Raw genomic sequence first — 13,185 nt, forward strand, 5'->3', positions numbered from 1 at the left:
CCTTCACTCCAGTGGGTGGACTTCTGTGGCATAAGTGATCTCCAGTCTGTGAGTCACCCACCCAGCAGTTACGGGATTTGATTTTACTGTGATTGCGCCCCTCCTACTGTCTCATTATGGCTTCTCCTTTGTCTTTTTATGTGGGGTATCTTTTTTGGTGAGTTCCAGTGTCTTCCTGTCGTTGATTGTTCAGCAGTTAGTTGTGATTCCGGTGCTCTTGCAAGAGGGAGTGAGCGCACGTCCTTCTACTCCACCATCTTGAACCCTTCGTTGTTTTTTATTTTTTAATGGTGTTTAGTAACCTGCAATCCATCTGAAATTCAGTTGTTTTTGCTATTATTTCCCAAGTGTTTGTCTAGTCCCTGAAAATTAAAATGGTCTGTTTCTTACACTCAGGGTGATATTCCTTCATACTGTATCCCAGCTCAGCTGTCTGTCCAGAGTTCTGTCCTGGGCTCTGCTCAGCCTGTTGGTTAGAATTAGTTGGGATGGACTGCAACTCAGTGCAAAGGAAAACCACATCTATGTCCTGGGAGAGACCAGCCCAAACCGTGCATTTGGTCCCGAGGGTTGGCAAATCCTCTTGGGGCTCAAGTCAGAATAAATAGGGTGAGTAGGTTTGGAGGTGGAAGCTCCGAGTATGGTCACCTGCTGCCGTGGGCATAGATGCCAAGCCACTGAGGTGGCCCTGAGTGGCAAACCACAAACCCACGCTCGTCCCCTCAGTGTGTTTCCTTCTCTGCTGAGGCAATGCTTTCTGGGACCAGATGGGCTGTGAGGTTACATAAAAGCACCTGGTGGAGGTGCCACCCACCACGAGTCAGAAAGTGTAGGTGTGGTGATTCCACTGACTAGTCTTATCACTTTCTAATCTTTCTGATTTTGTTCCCTGGAAAATGGGAAAAAATATAACCATTTTAAAGGGTTATTGTAAGAATTAAATGGTATAATGTATTATTGATAGACACAAATCTACATGTTAATATCTATGAAAGTACTATTTGCAAATCATGGTGCTAAATTCTATAGGAATTACAGAAGAGATTAAGACAGTTGAAATAAGACAAATACAATACAGTTTATCACAGTTTGATGGGTGGATTCTTAAAAATTTTGAAACAATTGTGACTTTTGATATATTATTTCATCTGTTTCTTGAAATGTTTATGCTTTCAAAACACAGCGGAAGGAGGCACAATAACCTCCTTTCATCCACTGGGGACACGTACACCCATCATTTCCATGTGCCAGCAGTGCTAGGCACTGGGTACTTTAAAATTATAAAACTTGCAAAGCAAATCATGGTAGCTTTGAAACATTTAGCTATTTTTTATATGAAGCTCACTGCTGTATCTTGGAAAATGTAAAATAAGTAAATAAAACCAATTTGTAAATTAGAGAAGAATGTGCTTTAAAATATTCAACACATTTTATTTTTCTTTTTCTCCAAACATCACAGGCTTCTCAAGTCTTTCAAAGTCTGTGATTTATTACAGAGAATGCGTGTCCTGGGGAGACTGGGGAGCGCAAGGCCTGACTGGGTCTGGTGTCTGGCCTTACAGGTGCTAAAATAAGGCCTTCTATCCACCTCCTATTGGAAGTGCTTCCTGCCTTCTTTGGGGTTATTTCCAACAGAGTTTCTTAGGTAGCATGTTTTTGTTTGTCTGCTTTGTGTTGTTAAATCGCGACCCCTGCACCTGCAGGCTGGGAGGTGATTACAGCCCCACCCATCGACCCAGGAGGTGTATGCTGGGGGGTCACCCTCCATGAAGTGGCCTGGGGAGTCTAGATCTGTACATTCCTCATCGTGCAGGTGGGTGCTGCCTGGGAGCCTGAGGCCCCTCGGCCGGTCCCCTCTGATGGTGAATTTCCCACTGCTGAGGTCCTGCGCTCCCGCTGTCTCAGATTGTGTGCTATTTCTTTTCACAGTTGGAATGAAATCAGATAGTCCATTATTTAGGGCTCTCTGGTTGGAAATAACAGAATAGCCTAGTCGAAGGGCAACCCCACCAAATCCAAGACAAAAGGAGTAGAACCAAATGCTGGGACCCAGTGGCCCAGACCCAGTCCTGCTCTTCTCCGCACAGCATGTCCCCAGCTCCACACCCCATGGCAGCATCCTCCTTGCCCTCGGCTTCCACGTTCTTTGCCTCTGTGCTAATGGGATTCTGGCCCCCGAAAGAGAGAATCACTGCAGTTTGGGCAGGTAATCCACCAGGTGTCCACAGCAGATTATACTTTTAGGATTGGCGTGACGCTTCACTCGCTGGGTGTTTGAGGGACAAATCTGAAATTCCCCACGAAGAAAGAAAGGGCTGGGCATGGATTGGATATGGGGGCAAAAAAGGGAAGGAATTAATATTCACTCAAGCTTTGTGCCTGGAAACTTGGAAACTAGGAAAACGGTTGTGCAGTTAAGAGAAATGTGGGGACAGGAAGGGTCTGCAAGGGAAGGAGAGGGTGGGAACTGAGGTGTTGGCTGACCTTCCGTTGTCCTTGAAGAGCCACTGACCAGGCTCTCTGGGCCAGACCCCCGGTCTGGGCTTGGCTTTAGCCCTGTTGTCCCCACCCAGTCCCTCTCGACTCTGACCCCTGGCGCTGCGGCCAGATTGACGTGTGCGTTTCCGGACAGGCAGCCCTGATTGTCTCAGTTCTTTGTTCAGCAGCCTTCAGTAGCTCCCCAGGGCCACCTGAGCATAAGGATGAGCCCTGCTCTGCGGTCTGTTGAGCGGCGACCATCCCAGGATCTCCCCTCGGGAGCATCAGCCCCCCCCCCCCACTTCTTAGCCCCACCCCATCTCTGCTGGTCAATGTCCAGAGTCTTCTTCTGTGTTAACTACCACTTTCCCCATGAGGCCTGTCCAGGCCGAGTCCACACAGCCAGCATGGTGACCACATGGCTGGGTTCTTTGAATCTAAACAACCAGCTTGGTGACCGATGGCTAGGCGCTTTGCTCACAACTTTGTAGCTGAGGCTTCAGGTGTGTCTGGTGCCCGTGAGGTGGTGCGGAATCAGGGGTGACCCAGGGCTACTGCCGCGTGTGTATAACCTGGTAGCCATTACGAAGTTACTGACTGTGAAGTGGGACAGGTCTGAGACTGTTTTCATTTCTGTCCGTGTGTCACTGGTTGATGCTTTATAAGACACAGCCAGTGAACCAGTGGTTGTATAAGCCGAGATAACCAACTTTAACGACCTAGAATGTTGTGAACTAGTTGAACGAGTCCCAGATGCCCAACGGGTATGGATTTGTTTTGTAGTTCACCACTGACTTTGTCCATCAGTGTAGAACATAACTTTGCGTCTTAATCGTTGGTAACAGTCTTCGATTTTGGTCGTGGTTCTCTGAAAGCACTTCTCGGTGCCGGTGCTGGAGCATCGTTTGGCCCTCGCGAGGCCTCTGCGAGGGTGGCGTTCCCTCCGTTCCCAGTGGGGGAGCAGGCGCTCCGCGTCGAAGCAAGCTCTGCTCGGTGGGAGCCGTGGCGCTGGAACCGAGGTCTGCTTAACTTGAAATCCCATGCGGGCAGTGAGCAGTCATGACGGGGAACCTCCGGGGTGTCAGTGATTTTCTTGTGGGAGGGGAGGGAAGACGAGTCACCGGGTGTGACGTGTGTGTGATCGTACTGGTAATTAAGAGTGAACAACAGGCTGTCCCCCGCATGAAGTACCGTACCCATAGTCCTCTCATGTGTACTTGGTGTTTCAGGTTGGAGATGGAAGAACCACAAGAGATTTTCTCCGTGAATGATGGCCACGCAGGTGATATAGTTGTGGAAAAATACCCGGTGGATTCCAAGAAGTCCGCATCCCATGTTCAGCTCACCTGCAGTTGGCAGTCCTGTGCTTTCCCCTTAGATGGAAACGAACTGTGTATGGGACACCAAGGAACCTCCTCACCAGGTATTTAAAAAGTTATACGTGTTTTTTTGTTAAGTCACAGAGACTTGCCATCAAGCTCTGTTTCCCTGGTGCTGTTTGGGTGATTTTGCCCCTTGTGGATTCAGTTACCAGCTATGGGAGAAAAATGCTAACAAAACAAAGCATATTAAGCTTTGACTTTTAGGAAATAAACTGGAATCACTTTATTTAAAAATAAATTTAAATAATTTAAAATCATTTAAAATTTCTTCTTGAGTAAGAATATAAACAAGAAGAGGTTCTTCTTAACACAATCAAGACAAGTTGAACTTTTAATTGTAGATTTTTAATACAACGTTTAAGGGAGTTTATTGTGTTTATTGCAGAATCTTTAACATCAAACTGATAGAGTTTTAAAGACATCAGTTTTCTTTCTAAAGATTATTTCATGACTAATATAATTATCTTAATACTCTTAAAAACAGGTTTTATTGTAAAAAATAAAAAAGCAAAGTCCATCAACATTTTTCATATTGGGATAGTTTTTGTCTTCATTTTGGGCTTCAGGAGTTTGACAATAGTGATTACAGTACATACAGACCAAAACTGTATTTGCTTTGAAATTTTCCTTAACTTTCAATTATGCTGGCAAACGCTTTACTAATAGTGGAAGCTGTTCATCATTCCTGAAGGGAAATCTGTATTTTGATTTCTTTCCCACTTAGTTAAGAGAGGTTTTTATGTGTTTCTTCAACACAACTTGCATTGATGAGTTGACCCTACATTCCGATCTCTGGCTTGATCTCTCTTGTTTTTTTATCGAGCATAAAACACTTAGAAAAATGTGTCCCAGGTGTTAAGCGCACATTGTAGTGATAATAACAAAGTGAGCACAGCGGGTGGCCACCGCCCAGGTTCTGCCTCAGCGGGTGCTCCCTGCTCTCTTCCCCAAAGGTGGCTCTGGCCCTGCTTCTAGCACATAGCTTTGCTTGTGTTTGAACTTTGCATAAATGGTATCACACATTACACATTCTTTTTTGGTGGTCTCTTTGGTTTGCCATTATGCTTATGAGATTTATCCACATTGCTTGTTTTCATTGCTGTGCAGTATTGCATTGTATGGCTAGACCACACTTTATCCATTCTACTATTATTGGAGATTTGGTTGGTTTCCATATTTTGATTGCTACATTCTTTTATATGTCTTTTGACGCAAATGTATGTACAATTGCTGAGTCTTAAGGAATGCATATATTTAGTCTAAAAGTTAAAGCTAAGATTTCCAAAGTGGTTGTACCAACCTGTCCTTCTTCACATGGTGGGTAAGACTTCCAGCTGATCCACATCCTCACCTACACTTGGTCCTTTTAATGTTGTCCCTTCTGGTGGGTGTAGTGGAACTTAATTATAATTTGCAGTTCCCTGATGATTAATGAGGTTTAACTCCTTTGTGCACGTTTATTGGCCATTTGGACATTCCCTTTTGTGATATATGTGTTCAATCTCTTGCTATTTTTCTACTGAATTATCTGTCTTTTTCCTATTGATTTGAAGGGGTTCTTTATTCTAAATATAAACTTTATATTAGTGTGCATTTTCTAGAGTTTTATGTAAGTGGAATCAGGCAGCTTTTACTCATTTTGTCTGGCTTCTTTCACTTAGAATAATTATGTTTAGATTTATCTACATTGTTGCATGTATCAACAGTTTGTTCTTTTTTTATTATTGAGTAGTATTCCCTTGTATGGATATACTGTAATTTGTTTATCCATTCTCCTGTTGGTGGACGTTTAGGTTATTTTCACTTTTGACTATTATAAAGAAAGTGGCTATGAATATGTGTGTCTTTTGTTTTAGTAATGTCAGTTAGATCGGTTGGTTGATAGCATTCTTCAAGTCTTCTGTTTATGACCACCTGCTCTAGCAGTTATTGAGAGAGGCATATTGAAATCTATGACTCTAAATGTGAATTTGTCTATTTCTCTTCTATCAGTTTTGCTCCATGTATTTTGAAGCTCTGTTATTAAGCATGTAAATGTTCAGTATCTTTATGTCTTCTTGGTGAAGTGACTCCATTAACATTATGAAATGACATGATTTATCCCTGGTAATATTTCTTACTCTGGAATTTTGGCTACACATTTCTTTTTGGGTTCTACCTTTTACTTGCTTTTTGTATTTTGAGGCCATTATTTTTTAAGAGCAGTTTTAGGTTTACAGCAAAATTGAGGGGAAAGTACAGAGAGTTCCTCTATACCTGTGATATGCACCCACACGTGTGTATTTTCCCCCATGCTCAGCATCCTCCAGATGGTACATCTGTTACAGTTGATGAACCTACATTGACATTGTTTTCACCCAAAGTCCATAGTTTGCCTTAGAGTTCACCCTCTGTGTTGTACATTTTGTGGGTTTGGACAAGTGTATAATGATATGTACCCACCACTCTAGTACCATACAGACTGTTTTCACTGCCTGAAATTCCTCTGTGCTCTGCTTATTCATATCTCCCTACCCCCTATCTTCTGGCAACCGCTGATCTTTTACTGTCTCCAGAGTTCTGCCTTTTCCAGAATGTTGTATGTTGGAATCATACAGATTGGCTTCTTTCTCTAGTAATATGTATTTAAGGTTGCTCCATGTCCTTCCATGACTTGATAGCTCATTTCTTTTTAGTGCTGAATCATATTCTATTGTCTGGATGGACCAGAGTTTATTTATTCATTCATCTACTAAAGGACATCTTAGTTGCTTTCAAGTTTTGGCAATTATGAATAAAGCTGCTATAAACATAAATTTTTGTCCAAATTTTTGAGTGGACATAAATTTTCAACTCCTTTGGTAAATACCAAGGCGCAGGATTGCTGAGTTGTATGAGGAGAGTATGCTTCATTTTGTAAGAAACTCTAATAAGGTGGCCACACCACTCTGATTCCCTCCAGCAAAGGATGAGAGTTCCTGTTGCTCCACATCCTCGTCAGCATTTGGTGTTGTCAGTGTTCTGAATTTTAGCCATTCTAACAAGTGTATAGTAGTATCTTACTGCTGTTTTAATGTGACTTTCCCTGATGACAGATACTTTTCGTATGTTTACTTGCTATCTGTATATCTTCTTTAGTGGGGTGTCTGTTAAGGTCTTTGGCCCATTTTTAAATTGGATTGTTTATTTCCTTGCTGTGTCTTAAGAGGTCTTTGTATATTTTGCATAATAGTTCTTTATTATATATGTCTTTTGCAAATATTTTCTCCCAGTCTGTGGTTTGTCTTTTTATTCTCTTGATGGTGTCTTTCACAGAGCAGAAATTTTTAGTGCTAAAGCGAAGTCCAGCTGATTAAGTCTTACTTTCATGACTCATGTCTTTGGTGTCTTATCTAAAAAGTCATTGCCAAATGCAAGTCGTCTAGGTTTTTCTCCTAGGTTACCTTCTAGAAGTGTATAGTGTTCTCCACTGTATTGCCTTTGTGCCTTTGTTAAAGGTTGGTTGACTCTTTCTGGCTCTCTGTTCTCTCCCAGTGATCTGTTTGTCTTTTCTTTTCTTTCTTTTTTTTTTTTTTTTTGTTTGTCTTTTCTTTTGCCAACATCACTCAGTCTCGATTGGCGGAGCTTTGGAGTAGCTTTGAACTCAGGTAGGTCAGTCCTCCAGCTGTGTTACTTTACAGTATTATGTGGCTGTTCTCGGTCTTTTGCCTCTCCATGTAAACTTCAGAGTAAGTTTGTTGATTTCATTCGGATTGCATTGAATCTGTAGATTAAGTTGGGAAGAACTGACATCTTGACAATTTTGAGTCTTCATATCCACAAACATGGAGTATCTCTCCATTCATTTAGTTCTTCTTTGATTTCTTTCAACAGAGCTGTATAATTTTCCTCATGGTGATCTTATGCATATTTTGTTAGATTTGTACCGATTTCATATTACATTACATTTTTGCTAATGTAAATGTTATTGTATTTTTAATTTCAAAGTCCACTTTTTTAATGCTAGTATATAGGAAAGCAACAGAATTGTATATTTTAACTTTGTGTCCTGCAAACTTGCTATAAATTGCTTAGTTTCAGGAGTTTTTTGTTCATTCTTTTGGATTTTCTACATAGACAATCATGGAAACATCTGTGAACAAAGACAGTTTTACTTTTTCTTTCTCAGACACTATTCCTTTTCTTTTCTTGTATTAGTGCATTAGCTAAGACTTCCAGTATGATGGTGAAAGGAGTGGTGAGGGGGACATCCTTGCCTTGTTTCTGATTTTAGTGGTAAAACTTCTGGTTTCTCACCTTTAAATATAACTTTTGATATTTTGTAGCTATTCTTTATTATGCTGAGATACTAGTATACTGAGAATTTTTTTTTTATCATGAATTGTTGTTGGATTTTTAAAATGCTTTTTCTACCTTTATTGATGTTTTTGTGTGATTTTTCTTCTTTAGCCTGTTGGTATGGTGAATTAGTTGATTTTTGAATGTTGAACCAGCCTTGCATACATGGAATAAATCCCATTTGGTCATGGTTTATAATTCATTTTATACATTGTTTAGTTTGATTTGCTAATATTTTAAATATTTTGTTGAGGATTTTTGCATCTCTGTTCATGAGAGATACTGGTCTGTAATTTTCTTTTCTTGTCATGTCTTTGTCCGGTTTTGGTATTCAGGTAATACTGGCTTCATAGAATGAGTAAGGAGGTATTCCCTCTGTTTCTTCTGAAGTGTTTCCTCTTATTTTTCTTCTATTTTCTGAAAGATGTTTTGGAGAATTGGTCTGATTTCTTTCTTAAATGTTTAGTAGAATTTACCAGTGAGCCCATCTTGGCCTGGTGCTTTCTGTTTCAGAAGGTTATCAATTATTGATTCATTTTCTTTAACAGATATAGGCCTATTTAGACCACCTACTTCTCTTTCTGCAATGTCTAATCTGCTTTTAATCCCACTCAGTGTGTTTTTCATCTTTCATTTTAGTTTTCATCTCTTGAAGTTAGAATTGGGTCTTTTTAAAATATATTCTAAGCCTCTGTTTAACCTTTTGAACATATGAAATGAAGTTATAATGACTGTTTAAATGTCCTTATCTAGTAGTTTTGACACCTGGATCAATTCTGGTTTGGTTTCAAGGTCTAAACAGCTTGTGGGTGTTTTCCATCATTTCTTATATTTCTCTTGTTTTTTGACCGAATGGTCTTGTCTCCTTGAGTACCTGATTATTTTTGATTGGTTGCTGGACATTATATATGAAAAAAATACAGCTAGTTTGAGGCTCTGTATCTTAGCTTCTTCCAGAAAGAATTTATGTTTGCTTCTGGTAGTTGGCCAGCCGTGGGCACTAGCACCCCCAGATGAACCTGATCCAGTCAGGGATCGAGGGGACTCAAAGGTGGGTCCAGGGCTTCCCTGGTGGCACAATGGTTAAGAATCTGCCTGCCAATACAAGGGACATGGGTTCGAGCCCTGGCCCAGGAAGATCCCACATGCCGCAGAGCAACTAAGCCTGTGCGCCACAACTACTGAGCCTGAGCTCTAGAGCCCGCAAGCCACAACTACTGAGCCCATGTGCCACAACTACTGAAGCCTGCGCACCTAGAGCCTGTGCTCCACAACAAGAGAAGCCACTGCAATGAGAAGCCCGTGCACCGCAATAAAGAGTAGCCCCGGCTCACCGCAACTAGAGATAGCCTGTGCATAGCAACGAAGACCCAACACAGCCAAAAATAAGTAAATAAATAAATTAATTTTTTTTAAAAAAAGAAATTATGTTCAACTTAAAAAAAAAAATAAAAAAGGTGGGTCCAGTGCTTGTGAGGGCTCTTGTGTTTCCAATTCATCTTCCCTCCTTGGTCTGGTCCTTTGGGTTCCTGCTCTAAGCCTAGAAAGTTTGGCAACATACCCCTCCCTCCCACCTGAGTAGGCTGTATTCTTTTTTTGAAGCAGAAATTTATTAAAGTCCACTCATAGTGTTTTGTTTTGTTTTTTAAAATTATTTGTTGTTTATCTGAAATTCAGTTTTAACTGAGTATCCTGTATTTTTTTTTTAAGTCCTTATCGAATTTGTTACAGTATTGCTTCCGTTGTTTTATGTTTTGGGTTTTTGGCCATGAGGCAGGTGGGATCTTAGCTCCATGACCCGGGATCGACCCCACACCCTCTGCACTGGAAGGAGAAGTCTTAACCACGGGACCGCCAGGGAAGTCCCCACCTGTAGTGTTTTAAAGAAAACAGTATATAGGGTCTCCACCTTAAGGCTATTGAGTCTGTTCTCAGAAGTACTTTGTAATGGGATGGAATTCTTTGCTTTTCTCCCAGTAAGATCCTTCGGTTTATGCCCTGAAATGATGCATCTGTATACACCGTTTTGTGCCTCCAGCCCAGTAAATATATCACTTCTCAGATGCTCCACTGGAATTGTTAGGAGCTGCCTTTTGTAGCTCGATCCTTCCCCTCGCTTTTCTTCTTCTCTGATCTTAATTCTGCATTGCCTTCATTACTCTCTGATGTCTTAAAAATATATTTTTTGCAAAATTTGCCTGGTTTTTCTTGTCCTTCTCATCGGGAGGTTGGTGCAGATGAGCCAGCTGTGGCCGGAGGTGGGGCTTTCCCAGGCCTCGCGTTTGAAGCAGAGCCTTCGCAGCAGAATGCCTGCTGTCCGCTTGAGGTTGGCTTGAGAGCACCTCAACTTGCCTTGGGCCAAGTGCCCCACATCCATGCAGATTCCACCCCATCCTCTTCTTGTGTTTCCTCTCTTTCTTGCGCCATTATTCACCCAAGATTTCAGCCTGTGAAGCTGTCTTGGCTTTTGTCCTTTCTTCCATCCCTTTGGTCCATTGGTCATCTATCCCATTTCCACATCTGCCTCCTTAGCTCAAGCCCTATGCTGTGTCTCCTTTGGAATATTTTGGTTTCCACTGTATCCCCCACTCTGGTCTCTCTTCTATACTTGCAGAAATTTATGTTCCTGAAAAACAAATCTGGTCATTGCATCCCTCTGCTTGTACACTGCTGGCCTCTAACTCTCCAGAGCTCCATCCAAGCTGCGTATGTAGTTGTCAGGGCATTTGCACCCTGACCCAAACTTCCTCTTGCTTCGTCTTCTTAGTTTACTTGGACCAGCAGTTTCTTAAACATGCTTTGATTCCCCAGCGACCCCAATGCTCTCCTCCTCTTGTCAAATCCTTGTTATTTTCCTTATCCTTCAATATTTAGCTGTTACTCTTCTGGCATGGAGTGGGGATGCAATATGCATTGTTTAATTAATAAATAGAGAAGAAGCAGAGGGAGGATATAATCATTTGTGTGCCATTTGTGATCCTGAATAACAGTGAAATGGTTTACATGAGAGAGTAATTTAACAGTGCATGAACAGCAATTTTAATAGATGAAGTTGAAGTGAATGTATGAAATAAATATGTTTGAAAAACTCAATGCATTTAATTTCTTAGGATTGAGGTTTTGTTATGTTCTTCTATTTTTTTAATGTTTTCTATAATCTACGCTTTTTCTGTTTTTTGTTAATTTCTTCAGCTGCTAATCCTAAGAGGACACCATCAGCCAATCACCGCTGTGGCATTTGGAAATAGAGTGAATCCGCTTCTCATCTGTTCTGCATCACAAGATTATGTCATAATGTGGAACCTGGATGAATGCAGACAGAAAGTGCTTCAAGGTAAAGGAAAATTTTAAACACATTTAAAAAATGCACAAAGGGAATGACTTGTTCTTAAATAAATACAGGAGGGTTTGGGATCATTTTTGATTCCTTTAACCTTGAAACCAGGTGTCTAAACTGGAGGTTCTGTGTAGGAAGCAGACCAGGCCATTCGAATCTATTGACCTTGGCTGTACGTGGAGCTGACATCATAGGCTCATTAGTTTTCATCTCAAGATCATCTTATTTTGAAATCTGTGATTTTTATGGAACTCTGAAAGCAGGTAGACAAGTTGAAATATTCTTTCCTTACAGAGACAGTGGTGAATCTACAGCTTAGAGTGGGAGACAGACCAGGAACATGTAAACACAAGCATACAGTTTGTGGGCAGTGTGGTAGAGAAAGGAAGCACAATGCTCGCAGGGAACGCGGGCAGGATGCGCTCGGTGCCATGGACTCTGCAGAGGCAGCGCTTGGGCTGGAGGAGGAGGAGAGTCAGAGCAGGAGCCACTGTTTGAAGAGCTGAGAACCAGCCCGTAGGTTGGAGCTTAGTGATGTTAGGAGAATTTTATCAGATGAAGTCAAAAAGTTAGGTGGGTCACAGAACTAGAACAAATAATTTGCAATCTGTATGGAAACACAAGAGATGCCGAATAGCCAAAACGATCTTGAGAAAGAAGAATGGAGCTGGAGGAATCAGGCTCCCTGACTTTGGACTATACTACAAAGCTATAGTCAGCAAAACAGTGTGGCACTGGCACAAAAACAGACACAGAGCTCAATGGAACAGGATAGGAGCCCAGAAAATAAACCAACACACTATGATCAATTAATCTATGACAAATGAGGCAGGAATATACAGTGGGGAAAAAGATAGTCTCTTCAATAAGTGGTGCTGGGAAAACTGGACAGATACATGAAAAAGAATTCTCTAACACCATAAACTCAAAATGGATTAAAGGACTAAATGTAAGATCAGAAACCATAAAATTTCTAGAAGAAAACAAAGGCAGAACATTCTTTAACATAAATCATAGCAATATTTTTTGGATCTGTGTCCTAAGGCAAAATAAAACAAAACAAAAAATAAACAAATGAGACCTAATTAAACTTAAAAGCTTTTGCAAAGCAAAGGAAACCATCAACAAAACAAAAAGACAACCTACAGAGTGAGAGAAAATATTTGCAAATGATGTGACTGATAGGGATTAATATCCAAAATATATAAACAACTCATACAACTCAACATCAGAAAAACAAACAACCTGATTAAAAAAATGGATATTTTTCCAAAGAAGACATACTGATGGACAACAGGCACATGAAAAGATGCTCAATATCACTAATTATTAGAGAAATGAAAATCAAAATCACGAGATATTGTCTCACACCTGTCAGAATAGCCATCGTCAAAAAGAGCACAAATAACAAATGTTGGTGAGGATGTAGGGAAAATGAAATCCTTTTACTCTGTTGGTGGGAATGTAAATTGGTGGAGCCACTGTGGAAAACAGTATGGAGGTTCCTCAAAAAAATAAAAATAGGGCTTCCCTGGTGGCGCAGTGGTTGAGAGTCCACCTGCAGATGCAGGGGACGCGGGTTCGTGCCCTGGTCCAGGAAGATCCCACATGCCGCGGAGTGGCTGGGCCTGTGAGCCATGGCTGCTGAGCCTGTGCGTCCGGAGCCTGTGC

At 41.2% G+C, this 13,185-nt stretch overlaps 1 protein-coding gene across 1 annotated transcript in view; it reads left to right on the forward strand.

Annotated features, from left to right (window-relative positions):
- WDR27 (WD repeat domain 27) overlaps positions 1 to 13,185 on the forward strand; it is an 83,199-nt gene that overhangs the window by 9,506 nt on the left and 60,508 nt on the right. The window contains 3 exon segments of the mRNA XM_055087667.1: positions 3,708 to 3,872; positions 3,874 to 3,901; positions 11,370 to 11,511. Coding sequence (XP_054943642.1) covers positions 3,715 to 3,872; positions 3,874 to 3,901; positions 11,370 to 11,511 — 328 coding nt within the window. The 5' untranslated portion in view covers positions 3,708 to 3,714.

This window comes from Physeter macrocephalus, chromosome 10, assembly GCF_002837175.3.
Source record: "Physeter macrocephalus isolate SW-GA chromosome 10, ASM283717v5, whole genome shotgun sequence".
NCBI lineage: Eukaryota > Metazoa > Chordata > Mammalia > Artiodactyla > Physeteridae > Physeter > Physeter macrocephalus.